Below are 22,915 nucleotides of genomic sequence, written 5' to 3' on the forward strand. Positions count from 1 at the left end.
TTATATTGTAACAGTATAGGTACCTAATTGTAATAGTAATAGAATCAGATATAGACTGTATTTGGCTTATGTGTGTGTAGGTATATCGTGTGAGTTGTGGTGTCTTGAGTGTCAGATTCAGAAGAGGCAGTTGCGCCAGCCCCCACCCCGGCTTGCGATTGCCGCGGAACATTTCTTGGCGGAACTTGCCCTTTTAGCTCCAGATGCCTTGGACCTCCTTCGACACAACCTCTCTTTGATATCACCACAACAGCGGACAGATTCGCGTCTCAACAGCCCGCCGATACACGCTTTTGCTCTGTACGGGCAAAGTGAGCTCATCAACAAAGATCTGAGCTATTTCGTCCTCAGTCTTATTTCCTCTCTAAAGGGCTCCAGTCTACGAGAACCAAAAGAACAAACACGCAGAGCCGCGTCTCTCTGAGGAAGAGCTATCATATTCATCCCGATATCAAACGAGCTTTCCGTCAGCATCCGAGCAGTCTATAGAAGGAACCTCAGAGCGTTTATTTCACGCTTGTTCTACTACTCGAACAAAAACCACACTTCCTCTCTTCTCTCTCACACCCAGCGCGCAAAGGGCAGTCATTCACCTCTCCCTTCTTGGGCCTCTCGAAAGAAGGGGGATCGCGTCATAAGCAAATAAGGAGTCGAGTAAGGACCAGCAAGACCAGACTCTTCTCAACGGACGAAGAAGATGCTTCGCCGCCCACCGACGACGCTCCAAATCACGGCCGAGGACATCGCCTCGTACGAGGACCGGCGCGCGAGCGAGGCGCTCCGGGCGGCGCAGCAGGCTCACGCGGCGGAGGTTGCGGCGCGGGCTGCTGCTGCTACGACCGCCGCTGCGTCCAAGGGCGGTGCTGGTGTTGCTGGGGACGGAAGCGCAGCAGCAGCAGCAGCAGCGGGAGGAGGAGGAGGAGGAGAGGCAGCGACGCAGCAGACTACGGCGGCGATGGGGGGTCTCGGACTGGGGCAGGGGCAGGCGATGGAGGATGTGCAGGAGGAGAGGGAGGGGAGGGCGAGGAGGGCGAGGGAGGATAGGATTGGGGTTGGGAGGAGGGCGAGGTGAGCCTTGTTGGGGCTTTGTGTGGCTTGAACTTTGAGTGTGGTTTTTTCTCTCTCGGTTCAGGTGGGATTTTGAGATGACGATGTAAGGGAGGGATGCTTGCATTTGCTTTGCTTTATCATTTTGTTTTGATTGCTTGTGCTCCTAGTTTCCCGCAAGACAAGAAGCTTGATGCTGCGATTATGGTATAGTTTGGTATTGAATGCTTGGTATCAACCTGTTCTAGCCATAGCCCTGATGCTGATGCTGATGTATGATGCATCTTTCCCCCGTTCGCCCGTGTACCAACACATGCAGAGTTTTTGTTCCCCCCCATCGATGATTAAAATAAATAACGTAGCATCTACGGTCCCCCCATCCATATACAGAAACACAAAAGTAATGGTAAAAAAACAGAATAAGGACACCATTCGTTCAGTCTAATAGTTTGCCAGCCGCGGGAGCAAAAGAGAGAGAGAGAGGCAAAAAAAAAAGGAACCTTTAGCCATTCCGTATCAGGTAAATCCAGATGAGCACCGCGATCCACGTCACCCTCCACGTCGTGGTCCACATCTCCGTGGCCATGACTTTGAAGGAGAACCTATCCCCGCGGCCCGTCGTCGTCTTCCACGCCTTGCCGCCGTCGTAGTAGTCCTCGTTGATGGTGATGCGCGGGCCCCTGGACCCGTCGGTGCTCCAGCGATGCCTGTGCTTGCCCTTCTTACCTGCCCAGCGCGTGCTGCCGCCGCCGCTGCCGCCGTTGCTCGCTCCGTACGTGGATGTGATGGGTGGCTCGATCTTATCTTTGTAGATGGGGAGGGAGGAGGAGGCGCTCCCCCGTTCGGGCGGTAGCGCAAACGGCGTGAGGCGGAGGACGGGGACGAAGAAGGCCCTGACGGCGAGGACGATGAGGGAGAAGATGGTGAAGGCGATGTAGTTCATGTACTTGGAGAGCTGGTTCGGGAGCAGGCAAAGATGCGTCTGCACCGTCTGCTCGGGCGCGCCGGGCAGGGGCTTGCCGTCCTTGTCGATTGGGTTCCAGAGGCTGACCATGAGGAAGCCGGGCGTCGGCACTCCCTGCGTCATGCTCATGGTCTTGACGGTGATCTCGCGCACGTTTTCTTTCGAGTCGGAGTGCACGAGCTCGCAGTAGTCGTGGTCGTCGCCCGAGAAGACGTGGACCACGTTGCCGACGCTCTTGACGAGCCTGACGGAATCTTCTTCCGAGAGCACGTTCTGGTACTGGTATCCGGCCACTACCGATATCGCATTGGCGGGATCCTTCTCGTTGGATCCCTTCTTCTGCGGCCAGTGCTCACGCTGCGGGCCGCAGGGCGTTGCAGGCTCGCGGTATAGAGGAACGTGGGTGAGGAGAAGCGTGGGAAAGTCGGCGGCCCCCGGCCCTGGGTCTCTCGGCCACCGGGTCAAGTCCGCTTTATCAAGGTCCTCGACGTTGTGCTTCAACTTGGGTCCGCGCTCAATGCCGTGCCAGAAGCTGAGCTCGTTCTGCGCCATCTTTCGCTTTGTGGATTGGACGCCGTCTAGGAACTCGTGAACTGGGCCATAGATGGCCGATAGATCGTGCTCGGCCCTCTGCGCAGACGTGCCCGCGCTCAGGGACACGGAATCGACCGAGACAATGGTGTGGTTCCCCACGATATCGACCCGGTTGCCCTCTCCAAAGTAGGCCTGGAAGCGGTCTCGAACAGGCACCTGGACCATGGCGCCGAAGCCGATGTCGTGGTTCCCGGGCAAGCTCGCGACCATCTTGCGGCCCCTCTGCCAGGGGCCCGGCTTGAGGTCGGGGTCGCTCCAGGGGGCGAAGAAGATGTCGCCGAAGCGCTGGTACTCGCGCAGCCAGAAGTCGTCGCCGTACTTGCGGTGCCACGTCTTGACCCAGCGCTGCTCCTTGGCGGTGCGCCCGCGCGCCCCCCATTTGGGGTCGACGAAGTGGCCCTGCCTCGTCTTCCACTCGCGGCCGCCCTCGAGCATGTCGCCGAGGAAGAAGAGGCTGTCCGGGTGCAGCTGGTGCAGCAGCGCGTGGTAGCCCTGCTTGAGGTATCGGTCCGTGACGGCGACGACGGTGGCCAGCACCGGCGAGGGCCAGTCGGGGTTGGTGTGAGGGTCGAGGATCTGCGGGTCGGCGATGAGGACGAGGTGATGGGGCGTGGCACCTTTGGGCTGTTTGTTGTTTGGCATTGGTTAGCCCTCCTTCTCTCTGCAAGTGTGATGTTCGAGAGACATCGTCAACTCACCCACTTCTCCCAGTTCTTCCAGTCGCAGACGCCGACATGCGTCGTAAAGATCCAGCGCTCCCCCCAGAGCAGCAGCAGCATCCAGAGCAAGGCCAGCAGGTGCGGGAAGCTCAGCAGCCTCCTGGCCGTCAGGTTCCGCCTGACCTGGCGCATCACGGCCGCGGCGGCGACGGTCGCCCTGTGCATGCCCGGGCCCTTGATCCATTGCCACAGCAGATGCAGCAGGCTTGCGAGGCCCCTGTACATCTCTTCGGCCACCGAGAGGTCGGAAGGGGGCATCTTCGAGGCCCAATTGCTTGGCCGCGGCCCTTCCCTTCGCAGCAAGCAGGATTCGATGGGGGCGCTTGTCGACAACGTGTGCGTTTCGGTAATGCAAGTCGTTGAGGTGTGTCGAGGAGAGAAGACTGAGTTGTTGGAATATGGATATTGGGCAGAAGCAGATAAACTTGGTGTTAGACCAGCACGGATGGGATAATGACAGCACACTTTCGGGTGTTTCTGCTTGTTCCCTTTTTGGGTGTTGAGGGGGGAACAGCTAACAGAGCCGGGGTGTGTCTGTGCTGCGTGTGTGCTTTTGAACCCCGGACAAGAAAAGGGACTGAAGAAGGGAAAACAAACGACAAGATAGACGTGCTTCGCTTGTATCAATCAATCAATGCATGCAGGGCCCGCGTGTCAAGCAAAGCACAGGCGAGGCAAGGCTGCAAAAAAGAGAAAATGCAAGGTAATCAATGACGATGTCGCGCTGCACGGAGGTGCAACTGTAAGTGAACCTGAAGTTGTGGGGGAATTGATGAATATCCTCCGAGGCACAGCGAGTTCCAGGCACTGTGGCGGGGCCGCTAGAGCCCCCCTAATCTTCAGGTGCAGTCCGCTGAAGCTACTGAAGGGGGGGAAGACTTGCTTCATGTTCTTTGCCCCTACTCAAAGAACGTAAAGTTGAGTTCAGAATCTGAGATTGATTTAAGAGATTCAAAGCAATGGGGATCAATCTCATTGTTCAATGGACAGCCATGGATTTCTGCGGCTTCATCTTTCCAAGCATCGCCGCTGCATCTTTAGCAAAGGTCTATATATCTTACTAGCAATACGATAAGTATCTAAAGCCCGCTTGGCTAAGCGGTATAGCGTGTCACTAGTATTCTACTTGACATGACAAGGTGATCAGTTCGACTCTGATAGTGGGCATCCTTTTTTTACACTTTTTGATCCTTTACAATATCATCTCTCTCTACCCCCTTTTTCTTTCTCTCATGCCCTTCCCTTCACATCAGTAATAAGGTGGTTCTGAATGCTGGAATCCGAAGTGTTAGGTATAGTTCCTCACTCAAATCATCAAAGCGCTCCAGCCATTGAATTCACGCATCTCAGCGCAATCATCACTTCGGCGGATATCAACTTTTCAATTTGCCTCATCCTCCGTATATGGAGTTCTGTACTATTATGTCCGTGTATCCAAAAATTCACAAAAGGCCTAGTATCCAGAAACCCCCAGTGTACGCAATCAAGACTCCAAAGGCCCGTCATCAACGTGTCGAGGCCATCACAAAGCAACGCAGCCATCTCCAAAGCCATCTCCATGGCTCATCCGCCAAAGAAACTTACGGGGAAAGAGTAATTACAAGTTGTATACGCTCCTCATCCTTATTCGCAAAATGTCTCCAAGCATCTGGTATATACCGACCACTCCTTGTGCATATATATCATCTCAGTATCTCTCGTCGTCCAACTCTTCGTCATCGTATCCCATCTCTTCTGCTGGCTCCGGCTCCGGCTCCCCCAAAGGTGCCTTTTGCTTTTTTCTAAAGCTGAATAACTTCTTAATACCAGTTGGCTCCGCCGTCGCAAATAGGTCGTCTTTGGAGGAGGCTTCATAAAACAGCTTGGGCACTAGAAGCCGGTAAGGCACAGTAATGCCCGTCGGGTCCTTGGAGTTCACTTCCATGTTTAGCGAAATGTCCAGGCCGCCTTCCAGGTTGACCTCAAACTTCTCCGCATCTTTCGTCTCCTTCAGTGACAGGCCCGTGGGTATTCTGTGGTATGGACGGGTAGACGGTTCGTCGACCTCGTGACTACCAGCGGGCCCGGCGTGGTAGTTGACCGTCTGTGCGCGCCGAGGTGCTTGTGCTGTGAAGTAGGACTCGTCACCTGCCGAGAACTCCTCGTAATCGCTACCGCCGCCACCACGGAGGCCTGAAGCAGGAGGCTGCCCCCGAGTTCGATGGTCCAAGTATCCGCTGTCAAACTCGCCGCTCCATTGGCCGCTCATGTTGCTCTCGTCAAATCGACTCTGACTACCGTGCTGTCCATGATGCATCAAGTCATCTCTGTGATGCGCTGCCTCTCCGCGGCTAAGGGACATCGTTCGAGTCACACCTCCTCCAGGGCGCTGTTGATCAACCGAGTTTCGTCGTGAAAAGTTCCTGAAGAGGCCTCCTCCTCCGGAAATAGGGGGCCGAGGCCCTCGCACGGATTCCCGTGAGACGTCAAAAGGCTGCTGTGAAGTAGACTTGCGCCGTCTAGAAGAAAGTCTTCTGAGCAAGCTTCCGCCTCCTGGGCTTCGACTCCTTCCTCGGTCGGACGTGGGCGGCGAAGGCGGCGGCGTGCTGCCTGGCTGCCACATGCGAATGGAGCACCAGTTGCGATGAGGGAGGAGGTTCTTGTTGTTTCTCGGCTTGCCATCAACGCCGGTTTGGAAGATCGGAATCATGGCCTCATCGGTCTCCTTGTCAAAGTGATGTACCTTGTTTCGCTTGTTGAGCAAGTCGGCAACAATGTCCGGTGGCGGGTGATTGACGATGGCTGAAGACACAATGTTGGGCATGTACCTCGGGTCCTTGTGCTTTGGTAGGCCGAGCTTGGGGTTGGAATAGAATTGACCAATGGCGCCGAGGTGCACGTCGCCGCTCAGTATTGTGATTCGCACAGATCGGTCGATAGCCAGATCTTGCAGATCCTCAATGATGATTGTTCGCTCCTTCTTGTGATTCCTGGCCGTCCAGTGGTCATTGAGGTCGTCAAGGATCTCGTAGCCGCCGTTGAGGTTGTTCAGGTGTTTGCCGAGCACTCCTGTCCTGCCAAGCGCCTTGACGGGGCTCATCAACTTGGAGGTCAATCTGCAAAGGTCAGTATGAAGAGCAACAAGTAACAGGGATCGATTTTTTGGGGAAGCAATCACTTACATATTCTCCAGCCAGACGAGACGGGGATAGGCAATGGGAACACCCAGAAGCACAAGCAGATGCTCAACCTGTCCCCGCCTGACCTCGGCATACAGCCTGCTTATAATCTTCTCCCATGTCTTCTCATCCACGACAACATTTTCGGTCCTCTCCGTACGACAGTCCACGGCAAGCAGAGCGACCTTTCCGCCCATTGACATGTAAAGACTGCGGCTGACTTCTTGAATGTATGGACCCGGCTGCTCGCCCAGGATCCAACTAGGCTCGCTAACTTCTGTCTCCGGCACGATGCTTTGATGCTGGAAGAGCAGGTAGTATTTGAAAGCAAGTCGTCCAAGTCCAGAAAAGACAGGCGAGCTCATGTCCAGGTGGGCGTAGGAGCCATATCCATCAAATATGTCGTGGTCGTCATACATGTTGACCATGGGGATTTGGGAAGTGGCCAAGCCGAATAAGCCTTGCGAGAACCAGGTGCAGTATCGCTCCATGTAGAAGCGCTCCAGCTCAGCCTGCAACTCGGGCGTAAAGGCCGCGTTGAGCTTCTTCTCCGCCACATTGATCTGCAGCCACTCGTCAAAGAGCGGGCTATCAAAGGCCACGCAGTCGTTGTAAATCTGGTCACCTCCGCCAATCATGGCGTGGAATGGTCGCATCTGGTGCGAGTTCAGAACGTCGCGCCACATGGGATCAGGTCCGCACAGCTCGTTTGGGTTGACGCTGATGCTGAAGCCATTGCATGTATAGAACATCATGTTCATGGTTTGGCCGCGTGCAGGCACCCAGAAGGCCATCGCTGGGCCGCGGTTGATGCGATAGGCAATCCGCTGTTGCTGCTCCCGTAGCTCAACTTCAATGTTGAACCGCCAAAATGTACTGCCCTGTTCGGCATGGAGACGGAAGCCCCTCACATCCTTGTATTTCTGCATCTTCTCTCCGTCAATATCAACTCGTCCTCGGCGGCTTGCAAAGGATCCCGGGTAGTCCTTGAGGCCTTGCGCCAAAGGCTCGTCCGGCAAACTCCTTGTCTTCTCAAATAGACCGTCCTCAGACTCGTCATGCGATAGATCTCTGCCTTCTTCGAGGTGGTCCACAGGCCGAACATACAGCGTCTCGCCGCGACGACCCAGCTTGGGATGCCCGGCGATGGGATCCACATACTCGGGTGAAAGGTCGCCGTCGACATGGTGTGGTGGAGGAGGCAACAGTTCGACGTCCTGCACGAACAGTCGGAGCGTCGGCGCAATCTCATAGGAAGACTCGGCGTCATTCGTGACAATCATGACGCTTCCTCTCCAGATCTCACGATCCTCCACAACATTTGGCCCCCGAGGCCGAGGCGGGAGTTTTTCGTGACGCATGCCACAGTATCTCAGCAGCGGGCCGCACTTGAGGTACAGCGGCGGCTTGAACCGAGTCGGTGCGCCATTCGTAGTGTCATACTCCCCATCAAATGCTTCGGCCTTGCGCGGCCTCGTTGCACTGCTGACCCTTCTCTGGTGGCCTCCTTGCTCTCTGTCCAGCCAAGCGTCGTTCCTCTCCATCAGTCCAGCTGGCTTGTTGCCAGTAAGGTCGAGAAGGGTGCCGGATAGTGTGCCGACAGTGCCCTTCTTCCACTCATCCAGCCACTGAGGGGAGCTGTAGAGACCATCACCAGGGCGCATCTCTTCGGGGTTTTTGAAAACCAATCTTGATTCGGGGCGCTCATAGGGCTCTGGCGACTCCTGTGGCATACGGTCCTGTGGCATACGGTCCTGTGGCATACGGTCCTGTAGCATACGGTCCTGTGGGATGCGGTCCTGTGACATACTACCCTGCGGCACACGCAGTGCCTGAGGTTCCTGCGGCATGTGCAGCATACGCGGTTCCAGAGGTTCCTGTGGCTCCTGTGTATCCTCGATTAGACCATGGCCCGTCTGATCTTCCAAGCTCTTTGCTGCTGAATTCGACTGTGGAAAGCGTCCTCGGGCTTTTTGACTCGCCTCATAAATGATCCTGCCAATGGCAGCCGCGGGGGCATAGTCGGCATTCAGTCCTCGCTCTTCCCGAGCATAGACGGGCTCGGTGGCTCGCCGCTGCATGGGTTCGATCTCGGCCTCGGCAGCAGGGCGGGGGGCCCTCTTCGCTTCCGGCCTCACATTCGCCTCATCCTTCGTCACGAGGGGAAGCGGAGGCAGCTCCTTGCTGCGTGATTGCGCTGCTGGTGGTGGTACTCCCGTTGTAGCCTGGGGAGACCGAGCCGGGTCCTTGAATTGAGCCTGGGCAGGCTGCTGCTGCTGCGCCGCTGGCAGTCGTCGCTCGGCGTCAGAACGTATTCGATGCCAAACTTCCTCCGGAGGCTCTTTTCTCAGCTTGTTACTCCCGCTTCGTGTTAAGGAGAAGCTGCTCGATTCCTTTGCGGACTGGTTGGCGTCCGCGTCATGCGGCCTGGCTTCACGAGAGACGTCGCGTTCCCGGAAGCTGAGATTGCGCTTAGGAACATCCGCTGCCGGGACAAATGCCCGCTGGTCCATACTAGCAGCCCGAGAATGGTGAGGAAGCTCTTGGCTGGTGTATCGGCGTTGGTCATCGAATCGAGGTCCCTCTTGGGGATATCTGCGCTGTTCATCACGTATAGGCGGCTGAGGTAGCTGTCTTGGTTGGTGGCCCTCACGTACAGGTGGCTGTGGCAATTGCCTCGGCTGCTGCTCCTCGCGCACCGGCGGTTGAGGCAGCTGCCTGGGTTGTTGACGGGGTACATCCTGACTTTGGCGGTAGTATTGGTCTTCGGCCACTCGTTGTGTTTGCGCACCGACGACTTTCGACGGATTGGCCTCTCGCTGAGATGGTTTTCTTTGAGCTGCCGGGGGAGTCGTCTCAATTGGTGCGGGAGGTTGGTGTTGACGTTGGATGGGAGCTGCGGGCGAAAGCGGCTGGTCGACAGCCTGAGAACGGCTTTCGGCAGCTTCAGCAGCCCGCTTGGCAGCCCTCGCCCTCGCTCGTGCCTCCGCGGCCTGCACCCGCGCTCTCTTTTCCTCCTTGGTCATGCTGTCGAGCGTCAGCTCAAGCTTCTGGAGAGGTGATCGATGGTCTGCCAACTTTTTGCGCCGTTCGGACGGTCCAGATGCTGGGCTTTCTCGAGGCTGGGTAGACGCCATGCTATCTGTTCGAGCAAGTCCACCGTCGAAAAGCGTCGGGAAAGAAGAAAGATCAATGGGGTTCATTGCCTCTGCTCCCGGTCGTGAAGGTTGTCCAGACGTTGAATGATATGATCCATTTGCGTAGGGATCCATAGGTGGCTGTCGAATGACGGTGTCCGTGGCAGAAGGAGTCGGAGAGATGCTCTCGTACTTGTCAGGGACGGCGGTTCGATTTGGTCGACGTTCTTGCCTATCATATCCTTCATATGTTTGTTCTTGAGGAGGCGGACGATGTGAGGCTGGTCTGGGAGCCAGACCTTGGTAGTAGTCCGGTATCGACGTCGGGGAGTTGGGACTAAACGTCGTCTCGGTGGGAGCATCGGTGTAAGCTGTCTGGACTGAGTTGCGGTTCGCCTTGCGTTGGGGCTGGACGTCGAGCGAACGCCGTTGGTCATTTTGCGCGAATTCATTAGTGTAATCTGCTGAGACTCGCCGGCTCTGGATGCCCTTGGGCTGGGGCAATGCACCCCAATACGGCGCAGACATGATTGCGCCTGTGATGGTCGCGTGTTTTTCGGGAGATGATGGTACGGCGAATGCAGCACCAAGGCGAGGCTCGAGACAAATTCAGGGTAAAGGGAGATGGTGGTGAGCCGTATGCCGAGACTGAGCACGGCGAGGTAAGGTGTATGGTGCCGTGATGGAAGCTCCCAAGAAGAATGATTCAAGATTCGATTTCCCCAAAGAACGTCAAAGACCCAAGGCGTAAGGCGGAGGTGGTAGGGGGGAGATTGCCCTTGATCAGCTTGCTAGGGCTCCTGCAGCTGTCAACCTCCGTTCGGTGTTCGAATGCAATGCAGAAGCGCGCGACCGGCCAAGTGCGGGCAGCTGTTGGTTTTGTCTGGGCCGAACGTCAGCGCAAGGGGAGAGAATAGAGCAGAAAGAAAAGATTTCCGCTGGTCAACAGCTCAAGAGGGCCCGTCCGCGAAGCGAAAGGAGCCGGGGTTTGCGAAGCTGCTTTGCTCTGCTCGGCCTTGGGCTTGGATGATGCCTGTGACTGAAAAGGCCAAGTCCAAAGCTGCGATTGGAGCCCAATTGATCGAGTCGGTGGGACGAATCAGCGCAGGGCCTGCGATCGGGCGAAAGAGGCGGTCGGGAGCCGCAGGTCGAGGTGGAGGAGCGACCGGGGGAGGCAGTGGAGGCGAGGACCTGGCCAGCAATAATGGGTGGCTGGCGGGTGATGCTCGAGCAGCGGTAAGATGCAAGGCACCGGGCGAGAGAGGCCACGCATGTGCTGCGGCTGAGGAGCCAGGCCAGGGCAGAGCCAACGGGGCGGAGCTGAGGGCGCTGGATGAGTCGAGGGGCTACTGCAAGTACTTTGAGCATGAGCGGCAGCAGGATGGGTTCCTTGTTCTGGTGGGAGCTGGAGTATGGAGTCGTTGGTAATAGTATGGAGGAGTACAGGTACTAACTATCGTGACGAAGCTGGTGTTTAGTGTCTTCAGGTGCACCGCGAATCTACTTGCCGAGCCAGCAATAGCCTACGGAGCACTACTAATACGAGATTGATTTGGCTATTCATTGATATTACACCGACTCTCATCAACCTGCTTTTCCGTGTCTTTGTTATTACCAACTTCATCCAGTTCCATTTTAGCACCTGCGGGCTGGGCCGAACAGGAGCTGCGTCCCCACAGTAGCCATGAGCCGTTCAACGCCATCTCGGCTTTGTCTTATTACTGCTAGCTCCCACTTCTGATCAAGCCGCGGGCCTCAGCCACCAGCCACCATCCAGCCACCTGTGGGTTTGTAACAGACTCGAGCATCACCAGCCTCTTCAAAATACGAATCTGCTGGGTTAGTTAGCAATCAGGGGCTGCGTCTAGCTGAGCTGCTTGATCACCTCTCCTCGCCAATGGACAGCTCATATAGAGAGCTTGTAATCAGCTTCGGGCTAAGGTTGTGAATTTTTGTTGTTACAGCTAGGTAGATACAAAACTTGTGGTACAAAACAGCAAGGATGACGCCCAATCTCCTAGATGCTGTGTTTTTGTGTCGATGTGGAGACCACAATCGTTACGCAGCCCTCAGGTGCGTATGATAGTCATGTCTGTCGCCCACTCCCCGGAAAGGAAACTTCCCCAAGCCAGTTGGTTCGCTTGGGGTAATGCAATCAAGAACTTTTAGATATACGAAAGGGAAAAGAAAAGAGAGCCTATCCTCCGCTTCTGAGTTTCCTTAAGCCCCATTCACTTTCTCCTCCAGAACGGAGACAATGTTGCTGGGCGTCTCTTGTCCACCGTTCGCAACAGGTTTCAGCAGAGGGCTGGTGGGTCGGCTTGTCAAGAACTGCAGGTAAAAAGAATCGTCGTCAGCCATCAACTCACTGTGTACTACCTTTCATGAGCATGAGAACTTACGTTGCTTGCCGCGCTCAGCATGGCCAGCAGCGAGCTGTATACCACGTCTTCGTGAATACCAACACCCCAGACCGTCTGCTTGCTGCCCGTAGGCTTGCATTCAAGATAGGAAGCCGCCTTCACACCACGACCCTCTCCAATGGCGTGCTCCTTGTAGTCGTGAACGTCAAGGTCGATGCCGACATCCTTCAGCGAAGCCGCCATGCTAGAGATGGGACCATTACCCCGACCACGCAGTTTGTATTCGACACCGTCCAGGAGGATAACGCCCTCAAAGATACGAATCAAGCTCTTTGTGTCCTGAGTCCTGCCTGATCCAGCGGGCATGGGAGATTGTGATCGGTCTGGGCTGATGCTATAATCAACCAGGCTCAGGCGGGGGTTTTCGCGGAGGAAGTAAGTTTCCTCGAAGAGATCCGTGATCTCGCTGGCCAGCAGCTCACGTCCAAGCTCCTCGGCGCGGCGCTGGACAACCTTGGAGAAGGCAACCTGAAGGCCGCGAGGGAGGTCGAGCTGCAGCTTCGAGTGCAGGATAAAGGCGCTTCCACCCTTGCCAGACTGCGAATTGACGCGGATGATGGCCTCGTAATTGCGGCCAATATCCTGGGGGTCCAGGGGCAGGTAGGGCATCCCGGCCCATGGGTCTTCGTTAGAGAGCCCGAGACGAGCACGGTTCTGAAATCCCTTCTTGATGGCATCTTGATGGCTGCCCGAGAAGGCCGCACACACCAGACTACCACCGTAGGGAGCACGCGGGTGAACGGGGATCTTGGTGCAGGATTCGACAACCTCGATGACTGAGTTCATATCGGAGAAGTCGATCTGCGGGCTCACGCCCTGTGTGTAGAGGTTAAGAGCCAAGGTAACGAGATCGACGTTACCCGTTCTCTCTCCGTTGCTATGAGAGGGTTAGTGATGTCTCAGGACACACACAAAGACAAGGACGAGCAAAAAGACGAACCCAAACAGACAGCCCTCTACTCGGTCAGCTCCCGCCATCTGGCCCAGTTCTGCTGCTGCGACACCTGTACCACGTCAGTGACCGCATCCAATACGCTATGATTGGCTCAACTTACTGCATCCACGATCGTTGTGAGGGTGCTACCGAGGACCGTTAGCATGACTGAGACATAGGAAACTAGAAACAAAGAAGGTTCCACATACCAGAGACACGCACACGCTCTCCCTGTCCCCGATGTTGCGACTAAAGTACTCCACCAAATCTGCGTAAATGTTCGGTGTTGACAGCTCGACCGTAGCGGGCAGGTTGAAGATGATCTGGTCCCCAGCTGCGCCATCAGGGCCCCACGCAGCCTTCACAGCGCGGCACACTCTCAGGGCATAGTCAGGGTCTGTGTCGGAGAAGCATTCGGGCGAGAACTCGAACTGCCAGTTGGTTCCAGCAGTTGTGGGGTCGTCCTTGGTCAGAGACCTGACCAGCTTGGTGCACTCCACGGCAAGCTCCAGGGTTTGCTCCTCCGTGTAGCCGAAGACGACCTGCCGGAAGCACTCGCTTGTCGCAAGGTAGATGTGGATGATTGCGTTCTTCGCGCCGCGAACTGACTCTACAGTCCTGCGGATGAGGTCGGGTCGGCACGGGGAGAGAACCTGCAGGAAGACATCGTCCGGCACGGCTCCGGGGGTCTCGATCAGGCGGCGGGTGAAGTCGAAGTCGATTTGAGACGCGGAGGGGAAAGAGACCTCAATCTCTTTGTAGCCGAGGGCGCACAGCATCTTGAAGTAGCGCCACTTCTCCTCGCCGTTCTGTTTGTTTGACCAGCACACGTCAGTTCCGAGACACAGGTAGGGATGCCAGCTCTTGTAACTGAAACACTTGGAAAACGTACCATCGGGTCGGGCAGACTCTGGTTGCCATCACGCAGACAAGAGCTTCAGCCAGTATTAGCAACACCTCGTGCGTTGAAATTGTAGATCTATTGGGCGACATACGACAGCCAGCGAGGGGCCTTCTCGATGACCTTGTCGGGCCATTGCCGGTTTGGCAGATGCAACGGCTAGACCAGGTTAGTCGAGGGTCAAAGCGGCGAGCGCAGGGACGTAAAGCTTGCCTTGAAGGGCTTGTACTTCTTCCACGGCTCCTTGAGGCTGTAGACGAGGCACGAGAACGTTAGTCGACCTGCAATTGTTCGAATTACTCGCCAGATTGATGGCTGAAGAGCGCAACATTCAGACGTACATGGGCATCTTAGCGGCGGGACGTCGTCGGCCTCGTGGAAACGACCCAGTTGGTGCGGGGTGGGAATCTTTGGTGCGAACGATTCAGGACGAGCTGCCGTGCCAATTGCGACAGAGAAAGACAACTTGTCTCGCCAAAAGACAGCGAGAGAGCGGACAGGAGACGACGTATAAATGGATTTGATCGGCGGGCAAGAGTCGAAAAAGTTTTGAGTCACACAACGACGTCGATGGCCTGCAAGGCAAGAAGGGCGCCGTGCACATTATCCAATCGCAGCATCGCCAAATGCCCGCGCCTTATTCGTGGGGAGTGGGGGCTGAGGCCCCACTCATCTTGTCCAACGCTCCGAACACGGACGCCCGAGACTGGGAGACCGGACCGGCAGCCGGACCTCGAAGACTTAGTAATGCCTCATTAACGTTATGAGGTTTTCTTTCTTTGACTGGTGGACTATTATCACAGTTGCCATGCCTTTGTCTACGAGTTCTATACGAGGTAGAGGGTGCTTCGTGTCGGTACTCGAGATACGCTGGAGTTGCGGCTGTCTGGAGTCTTACTATACTCGAGATACTACTAGACCCTGAACAAATATGATGGATCAGTATCGACTAACCTCCTCTGCATGACTGAGGCATGGCCCCCGAATTGTGAATTGTTGTAACTGATTGAGGTCTGATGGCAGTCTAGCTTGTCAGAATGATTGGGTGAGACGACAAGGCGTAGCGCCGTCTCCGTCTATAGACCAAGCCTCGCATCTCATTATGATGTGATGTGGTCTGTGACGGCTTGTCAAACTTGTCAAAGAGAAATGTAGCCACAGCTATAGACTAGAAGTTTTGCGGCATTGATGGGAGCGCTGTGTTCTAGAATCGGTAGTGTAAACATGAGATACTTTAGTGTGACGTATAAATGGGCAGGTCATAATAAGAGAGCCTTCGCAATCTTTGACGATTTCTTACCTACACACGCGGGACATGGGCGGAGGCACCAACAATTGTTCTACTACTTACCTGTCTCCAACACTTGTCTACGTGAGACATCACATGCTGTGTGGTATGGTAATATCTCCAAAGACAATACATGACATTGGTCATAGCATGCAGCCAACTATCTCACGTCACTGATCCATGACCACATCACGTAACAAAGCCTACACATTGATGCCAAGTTTGCGGCTGATTTTACGGCTGAGTTCGCGGCTGAGATATCACAGTTGAGATGTGACTGTAATTCTGAAGGGAGTCGTTCGAGGTGTTGACAGTCGCAAGCAACAAGTGATGGAGTAGGCGCGTGGCATGGGGAAGCTCAATTTCTCCTCATTGATCAGCATACCGCCGGAGCGACTGCCTCAATCAACTGATTATATGGTCATTTTGCTTGAATCGTATATTGACACTTGACACAATATGTATCAGGATGTCTCACATTAACAGATTGCCTCACCTTCAAGTTCCATAGTAGCCTACCCTGCAGCCTGCCTCCGACACTTCAAATTAATCAATCTTGTAAAGAAAGCAAAGGAGATAATAATCAGAAGGAGCAAAAATACATCACCGGATGCCGACTTAATGGATTATCGATGCTGGAGTGAAGAGAAGTCCAGGACATGGTACCTACTCAGGGTGGATAGAGACTGGGGTAAAAACAACTTGAAGTCTTTGACCTTGGTGATCTTGTCACGCTGAACACCGTGAACATTCACATGGCAGCTGCGACAAACACCTTCCCCTTGAAATAATCGGCAAGAAAATCCATTAAATCAGCGCAAAGTATTATTTGAAAGCGTTTAGAACTCCATGCTCCTGGCGACAAAATGACCAGCGTGCTCACTTACCAAGGCATCAACAACACCAAACGCCACCTACCTTTCCCTCCCAGACTCGCGTACAGTCCACGCTGCTGCTAGATAAATGAAAACGACCGACTCAGATATAAGCCCTTACCCCGTCCAAGACCAACCTGTATTCACAACATTATACCGCGTATTCACCTCCCCATGTCGAGCAATCACACCCAGCCACCACTTCAAGCCCCGAAAGGACAGTCGAATCGGCAAAAGCATCATCTCGCGATACGTCCCAGGCACGCAATGCCAAGCCCCAAACACCATCAATGCCAACACGCCCACGAGACAAACCAACGCCAGCAGTCGCACAACATTCACCAGCAGGGCCAAAAGCCGAATCGGAGACGAAAACAGCCTGCTGCGGACGTGACCCTGCAGCGCACCACCGGCGCTGTCCTCCCAGTCCCTGAAGTACCCCGTGTATGTGAACACATGCGGCTTCATCACCTCGTACGTCTCCGTGCCCCAGAAGAAGCCCTTGCTGGAGCGCACGTATCGCGTGATTTTCGGTGTCGTAGAGATCATGACGCGGGCGCGGACTCGATGATGGCTCTCCGAGGAGACTGTGCTCGTCTGTTTGTCCTCTCCGATGGAGAGAAAGCCGTGTCGGTATGCCTCGCCGGGCTTGACCCATTCGAAAGTCGTAATCTTGGGAGAAACTCGCATCGCGATGTTGAGCCAACCTGCAAGTGCAACAATGTCATGCAGGGCTTGATACGAGGATGACGACACGATCTCTCCTCCAACGGCTGCGGAGAGAGGTGACAGGAGTTCCGTGATTTGAGCAGTGACGCTGTCTACGCGTTTCCAGAAGAGGGGAGGGATGCCGCCTGTAGCTTCGAGGTAGACTCGGTTGGTGTCTGCACGAAGGCCCGTACGTCGGAAGCCTGCATGTTTCGCACATTCATTGTTAGCGAAAGGCCTTTTAAGAACAGAGAGCTCGAAATCACCAGGAGTATCCCCATTGCTTTTTCACTTACCTTCAACGTTAAGCATGGAACTGTCCTCCATCCGCAGCACCTCCGCCTGCTCCAGCCCAGCCCCAAACAAAAGATCCGAAAAGACGTGTTTCTCAAGAAGCATCATCACCACGCCCGTCAAAAGAGCACATCGATACGATCGCGACCAAAGCAGCTTCTCCCAGTTTCCGTCAGCACCCGGTCGAGCGACCGTGGTCGCAAGGCTCAGGAACTCTGCAGGGTGCTTCAACGTCCATAGCGATTTGCTTGTGCTGGCAACCCTCTTGCCGATGCCTTTTTTGATGAAATTGGTGATTTCGGCATGAAGCATCGCGAACGTCTTTTCGTGGCTTTCGTCGGGGATGCTTTCTAGGAGCGAGGAGAAGGGGAGTTTACGCTGGGTTGGGGGGAGTTGATGAGGCATTTTTGCGGAGAGACTGCTGTTGTGTCGTCTGGATCTCTGGCTGGTTGGCATCATGGAAGAAGTCCTAGGCTCAGGTCCTGCGGGAGGCTGTACAGGTTGCGATGAAAGCAAGGGAAGAAGGGGGTTCAGATGCAGGCGAATCCCCTTATAGATGTGGTGATGCTCGGTGACATGTCAGACTAGCGGTCAGTCTGCATCTACTTATGCTGTGAATCCTTAGGGTCTGTTGGCAACTTTCTGAAGACAGTGCCTTTCACGTGCAGATGCTTTCCCTTGTCAAGAGATGTGTTGTATCAATAACCAAATGGGTGTGGTTCTTTCATTGTTGTGGCATCTGTTCAATGCATTGTCATATGAAAGGTTTGTGCACACATTGAACACAAAATCCTTGTTGGTGTAGAGATGAAACATTGAGAGGCATAAAGTCAGCCTTTGAGGCTCTGTTATTAAAAGCAATTCGTCATGAGAACACATGTCTGAATTTCAACAAAATGCAACTGGCCGTCCGCAAACCCATGCTGCTGCTGCCCCCTTTCGACTGATAGACTGAAAGTGGCTATTCGCGCTCCCATAGACTTGAACTCCTACAGGGTTCACAGTACCATCAAACTTGACGTCAATCCTTTGAATATGAAACAGGGGAAGAACAAAAAAGAAACTTGGTATTGTCTGGTATATAGAGGAAATTCGGTAAGATTTCTGTGGTTTCGTAGATTAAAAGTGCTCCTTCCAGAAGCGGAACTCGACTTCGCGTGCCGTAGCAGCCTTGCAAGCAGTCTTAATGTCACGAGCTAGAGAGGGAGAGAAAGGTGATGTTAGCGCAAAGGGTCTTCAAGAGCAATGTACTAGAGACCATGAAAGCTTACCTGCAACAGAAGGGCCGCAGAAGTAGACACCAACAGTCGTCTTCGTGCTTCCCTCCAAACCGCCGAGATATGTCCTGTCGAGGATTCCATCACGCATAGTCCTGAACAGGCGGGAGAAGTTGGGTCGGCCGAACTGGGTCCGTGACTTGAGCTCAGTAAGGGGATCCATATCGGCACCGACACTGTTCAGCACAATGTTCTGGGCAGTGTCCATATCCAGCCTCTGGGTAAGATAGGTGTGGATCTTGAGGAATTCAACGCCGGAGCTGCCAGGGACACGAGCAGCTTCGTTGGACTGTTCCTCCAGAGAAGACAGAAGCGTCTGGAACCATTCAAAAGAGCCAGTATCCTTGCACACCCAGATAAACTCAACACGGCGAAGACGAGTAGGAGGGTTGGGAGAGTTGCGGAGATGCCAGATGTTCTTCAGGATAGACGCCCAGGGAGTGACGCCGATACCAGTTCCGATGAGGACGGCAATTTCGTTCTCAAACACGTCTTCGGCCGGAGCTCCGTAGGGGCCGTCGATGCGCAGAGCAGGCATCTGCTGGCCGTTTTGCAGAGCGACCTCGTACATACCCATGGGGTCGACGCCGTCGTAAAACTTGGCTTGAGCGGCACCAGCACCAAGAGCGTCACCCAGCTGCTTGGTGAAGTCACCAACCTGACGGACGTGGACGGAGACATAGGGGTCAAAAGGGCACGACGTGATGGTGAAAGGGTGCCACTGGTACTTTGAGATGGAGGGCACCTGGAGGAACAACCACTGGCCGGCCTTGTACTTGAAGGAAGGTTTGTTGAACTGGATCTCGACAACGTCATAGGGGTGGCGGATGACACGAGTGATTCTGGTCTCGCGGCGGGCACGAACCTCGCGATACAGACGCTCAATCAAGTAGAAGCCTCCGGTGAAAAGCTCCCAACGCCATCCGAGATAACCAATGCAGTGCGACCAGTACTGCTCACCGGCGAATGGCGAGAAGCCGTCGGCTGTATCGCGGACGAAGCAACCAACGGTATGGGTGTAGAGCGCGAGGAAGAAGGGGATGAACAAATGATGCGTGTACCAGAAGGTCTCGAAGGATTGCTGACGGATTCGGGCATGAGCAGTGGTATACATGAGCAGCATGCAGAGGAGCATAACGTGGCCAGTGATGCCGCCGGGCTGCACGTAGTGAATCTGCAGGGCGGTGACGGGGCGGATCTGGTTCTTCTCGACGTTGTAGAAGTTGACATAGTGGGCAGACGTGTGGCAGATGGCGAAGAACAGCATCGAGTAGGCAAGCTGGCGATGCATCCACAGATTCTCATCGAGGGGCAGGAAGCGAATCTTGGGTCGAATCCAGCGCATAATAGTTCGGCAGACGGGCAGCAGGATGAGCATGCAGTCGACGCTGAGCACCAGACCGGCACCTCGTGAGATCCATACTGAGTACTTGAGTGTGTTCAGACCCGCCAGTCTCGGATCGGCAGCCTGTTTGTACCTGGCGATAATGTTAGTATCAAGACTGCTTTCCCTGCCTCAAGCCGAAGCGGAATCGTTCGCTCGGTGTATAAGACAAGCTCACCATCCATAAGCAAAAATGCCAAAATGAAATGTCCAGAACAGAAAGTGAAAAAAGAGCTTTTGGGCGGTGAACTGCTTGCGGATCAGTTCACCGTATCCAAGTTGGCCGGCCATCTTGGGGTGGTTTCGGGTTCGGAATTCCTCCTCTTGATAGTTGAAGCCCTGAAAATGATAAGTGTCGCCCGCGACAGTGCTGGAATATTAAGACGAGACGCCCTTGAGATTATGCAAGCAATCCTCTGGCTCCAAACAAAATGCTGTCCTCCTTTTACTTTTCCAAGATCACCAATCCTCAAGCTCTGATATGTCGGCTTTAGATCCACCTCGAGTTGGACGTTCAAGGAAGAAGAGAAACAAGAAATGGTCGAGCCAAAATCGGAGTCGCTGGGAAACGAAGGTGGTGATTAAGATAATACAAGCAAAAGAATGACCTGAGCCAGCAGAGGATTGAAGGACGTCCACAGAAGAGAAATGAAAAAGAAAATGGCTGCTTTTTTTCGGCCCGCCTGACAGCTGAAGGGAGAAGGGAAGAGAAGAAGCCAAGAATATGGGAGTCAGGCGGTGATAAAGACGGCGCCTGGTCGCGGAGGGTGGAATGATCCGAACTGATGGGCTCCAAGTTCTTTCCCTCCAAGGTTCCAAGGCTGTTCGGATGTAGAGGTTCCCTGTAGCTTGAAACTCTAGGCCCCTGTAGCAGTGAAGAGATCCGCCTAACGACGCAGCGAGGGTTCGCGGGCCGGCAGCCTCCAGCGCTGCAGCAGACGCCAGGCCAGGGACGAGGTACCAACACTGCAAATTTTGGTGGTGAGAGGAGTCGACAACGAAGAACTGCGGCGCAAAAGTGAGACTGTCGTGCGGATTGTGCGACGGCGAGTGTGAGAGAGCTGGCCGAGGGCTGCTGTAGCGGCGTTTCGGGCGCTGGTTCAGGGGGGCTTTTTGGGGCGGCGCCCAGGGGAGTGGCTGCTGGGGGCGTGTGTGTTTGAGCGTTCGAGACGAGCCTATTCTGCAATGTTTCAACAGAAGAGCCCGGGTAATCTGACGAAAGAGATGCTCTGGAGATTGCAGATGCAACAGAGGCGGAGGAGGTGCAAGAATCAGGACAGAATGGGCGGCCCCGGTGGTACAAGTATGTATTAGGTCAAGATGCAGGCCGGTCAAAGAAACACCACGCACGATGCCCAAGCTGTACCTGGATTGGACGCTGACTTCACGTCACCTGCAGGCCCTAGATGCCCGCCATCCAGGTTTCCCCCGCTCCTGGGATGCTGCCATGCCTCGAGCTGCTGCTGGGAATCCCATAAATAGCTGGACGAGCCGTCGAAAACATCAGCCATCACATCGAAGCCGCCGACCACCTGCGTCCTCGCATCTGTCGTGGAGGCCCCAGATGCGCTGTGACTGGTCTGTCGCAGAGCGCCAGGGTCCGGCAAGGCGCGGTGCCAGGCCCAATGGGGCAACGGGCCCTGGGCTCGGCGCTTAAAACGCAAGATGGCTGGCCAACAAGATAATCGATTTGTGTCCCCTGAGCCAAGCTGCACGGTGACGGACTGCTAAAAGGCTCGCGCGACCCCCGGCTCGTCTGGTGTGCAAGCACTCTGTGCTCAAGGGACGTGCCACGAGGCTGGCTTGCTTCGCAGCACTCGATCTGCGACCTTGGCCCAACATCAAACAGCCTATCTGATGATGTCGGCTGTTGGACGGATGACGGAGCTGTCAAATCGAACCATGTGTCCATGCTGTAACGGCAGCGCCTCTTAATCAGTCGATGGGATTCTCGCCAAGGCCGTCCATCCGCAATTATTAAGCTTGATTTGGCGAATAAACTCCCGGCTGTTGGTTGACGATATGGGCAGGGTCTCGAGGATCATTGGTGGCTGGCTTCCGCATTTGGTATTGAGTATTACGGATCAATCTAGCCGTATTCTCATCTACCTATCAAAATCCTCCCAATCAAGGAAATCCTGAATGTGGCTACGCATCCGTCTGTTTGGTGTGGCCCAGGTTGGCGGCTCCCAGCATCTCGTCCCTCTTCCTCACAAGCAATATATTACTCCGTTAATATACTAGCCAACATACTTGGAGATCTTCCTCCTGTATGGTCCAACACAGCATTGACTGCGACTGGCTTCTAATGGAAGATTCTAGCCAGGTTCTGCTGGATTTCTTTCCCTCCTTGCCAGTCTTCGCCTCGTCTTGCTGGAGATGGTGGTCTTCACCAAATATTAATCTTGTTAGTAATACCTTACCTTCAACTGAAACGAGCAGCAATAGCAACCTAAAACATTAGCGGTCGTGATAGATAGACGCCCTGTCACTTTCACGCACGGGACCTGAACGAAGGAGTTTTGGGTATGGCTTCGCTCCGGCCTTGTCCTCTTTCGACCCCGTAGATATCTTAGCCCAGCTCCTGCGGCCCCATCCATCCGAGCCCTTTGGTAGCCCCTGTGTTGTTGGTGTTTTGGTCCCTGCAGGGCCTGGCCGGCATGAGAGGCGGCTTGTTTGCAATGGCAGACGTAGCATCGAGACATCTGAGGGAAACATTCATGCTATGATGAAAGAATCGTACGATTTTTTCTTCGCGAAACTGCACTTCTCTCACGTGGCTGGATCCAGCAGTTTGGCTATAAAACGATGCATTTCGCATCCTTTAAATTGATTTGTTTCTCTGTTTTGCGAATCTTGAGCCACCAACCTTTTCCCCAGACGTCTCGACCGCCGAAATGCTGCGAATTGCTACGAGTGCAGGCCACAACTCAGGCAGCTCTGCTCTTGATGAGAAACCCGAACACGGAGGGCACAAAACCGGATATAGCGTGTAAGAGAATGGAAGCTCGAGAAGCGTCACGTCTTCGTGCGGCAGAAAGCAAAACACGGCCCGATGCTCGTTGGAACCCATTCGACGTCGACTGAACAAGCAAGACAAGCGACAAGCTCCTGGACCACCCCGACACCCTCAAATCTGCAACTAGTCCAGCGGGTTCCAACCGGTCCACAACGCTGATACTGTTCGAGTAGGGGCGCCTGTCGATTCGACG

At 54.6% G+C, this 22,915-nt stretch overlaps 6 protein-coding genes and 1 non-coding gene across 7 annotated transcripts; 2 read left to right on the forward strand and 5 right to left on the reverse strand.

Moving 5' to 3' along the window:
• Window positions 1–697: 697 nt before the first annotated feature.
• On the forward strand, window positions 698–1,072 carry BBK36DRAFT_1157060 (hypothetical protein; the record flags this gene model as incomplete). Its single annotated transcript, XM_024893984.1, has 1 exon — window positions 698–1,072. One exon carries the CDS (start codon window positions 698–700, stop codon window positions 1,070–1,072), a length of 375 nt encoding a protein of 124 aa, XP_024752135.1.
• A 477-nt stretch (window positions 1,073–1,549) lies between these two features.
• BBK36DRAFT_1113552 (hypothetical protein) lies at window positions 1,550–3,582 on the reverse strand (the record flags this gene model as incomplete). The annotated part of the gene is made up of 2 exons (XM_024889926.1): window positions 1,550–3,229; window positions 3,304–3,582. 2 exons carry the CDS (start codon window positions 3,580–3,582, stop codon window positions 1,550–1,552), a joined length of 1,959 nt encoding a protein of 652 aa, XP_024752136.1.
• Window positions 3,583–4,408: 826 nt separating this feature from the next.
• BBK36DRAFT_t45 lies at window positions 4,409–4,491 on the forward strand. The gene has a single exon. It is a non-coding gene; the product is annotated as a tRNA-Thr (tRNA).
• Window positions 4,492–5,011: 520 nt separating this feature from the next.
• BBK36DRAFT_1192071 (hypothetical protein) lies at window positions 5,012–10,148 on the reverse strand (the record flags this gene model as incomplete). Its single annotated transcript, XM_024896749.1, has 4 exons — window positions 5,012–6,419; window positions 6,486–8,236; window positions 8,306–9,112; window positions 9,278–10,148. Coding segments are annotated over 4 exons (4,837 nt in total), but the record flags the coding sequence as incomplete, so codon positions are not given.
• A 1,397-nt stretch (window positions 10,149–11,545) lies between these two features.
• On the reverse strand, window positions 11,546–14,614 carry BBK36DRAFT_168131 (Isopropylmalate/homocitrate/citramalate synthase). The gene is made up of 15 exons (XM_024897795.1): window positions 14,561–14,614; window positions 14,420–14,525; window positions 14,219–14,337; window positions 14,091–14,127; window positions 13,972–14,036; window positions 13,869–13,911; window positions 13,186–13,785; window positions 13,098–13,122; window positions 12,983–13,046; window positions 12,022–12,919; window positions 11,840–11,950; window positions 11,761–11,788; window positions 11,679–11,726; window positions 11,617–11,658; window positions 11,546–11,586 (listed from the first exon to the last, which is right to left on the reverse strand). The coding sequence occupies exons 3-11, from the start codon at window positions 14,224–14,226 to the stop codon at window positions 11,840–11,842; spliced, it is 1,851 nt and encodes a 616-aa protein (XP_024752138.1). The 5' UTR covers window positions 14,227–14,337; window positions 14,420–14,525; window positions 14,561–14,614; the 3' UTR covers window positions 11,546–11,586; window positions 11,617–11,658; window positions 11,679–11,726; window positions 11,761–11,788.
• A 1,506-nt stretch (window positions 14,615–16,120) lies between these two features.
• BBK36DRAFT_17839 (hypothetical protein) lies at window positions 16,121–17,447 on the reverse strand (the record flags this gene model as incomplete). Its single annotated transcript, XM_024897847.1, has 3 exons — window positions 16,121–16,177; window positions 16,356–16,951; window positions 17,045–17,447. 3 exons carry the CDS (start codon window positions 17,445–17,447, stop codon window positions 16,121–16,123), a joined length of 1,056 nt encoding a protein of 351 aa, XP_024752139.1.
• Window positions 17,448–18,161: 714 nt separating this feature from the next.
• Window positions 18,162–19,994, reverse strand: BBK36DRAFT_1113329 (hypothetical protein; the record flags this gene model as incomplete). The annotated part of the gene is made up of 3 exons (XM_024889899.1): window positions 18,162–18,238; window positions 18,314–19,797; window positions 19,882–19,994. The coding sequence occupies 3 exons, from the start codon at window positions 19,992–19,994 to the stop codon at window positions 18,162–18,164; spliced, it is 1,674 nt and encodes a 557-aa protein (XP_024752140.1).
• Window positions 19,995–22,915: the final 2,921 nt, after the last annotated feature.

This window comes from Trichoderma citrinoviride (assembly GCF_003025115.1).
Source record: "Trichoderma citrinoviride strain TUCIM 6016 unplaced genomic scaffold BBK36scaffold_3, whole genome shotgun sequence".
NCBI lineage: Eukaryota > Fungi > Ascomycota > Sordariomycetes > Hypocreales > Hypocreaceae > Trichoderma > Trichoderma citrinoviride.

Coding starts and splice junctions, on each gene's coding strand:
- BBK36DRAFT_168131 (XM_024897795.1), bottom strand. Junction 13,912..13,971: donor AAGGCCCCTCGCTGGCTGTC/GTATGTCGCCCA, acceptor TACTGGCTGAAG/CTCTTGTCTGCGTGATGGCA. Junction 12,920..12,982: donor GTAGAGGGCTGTCTGTTTGG/GTTCGTCTTTTT, acceptor ACCCTCTCATAG/CAACGGAGAGAGAACGGGTA.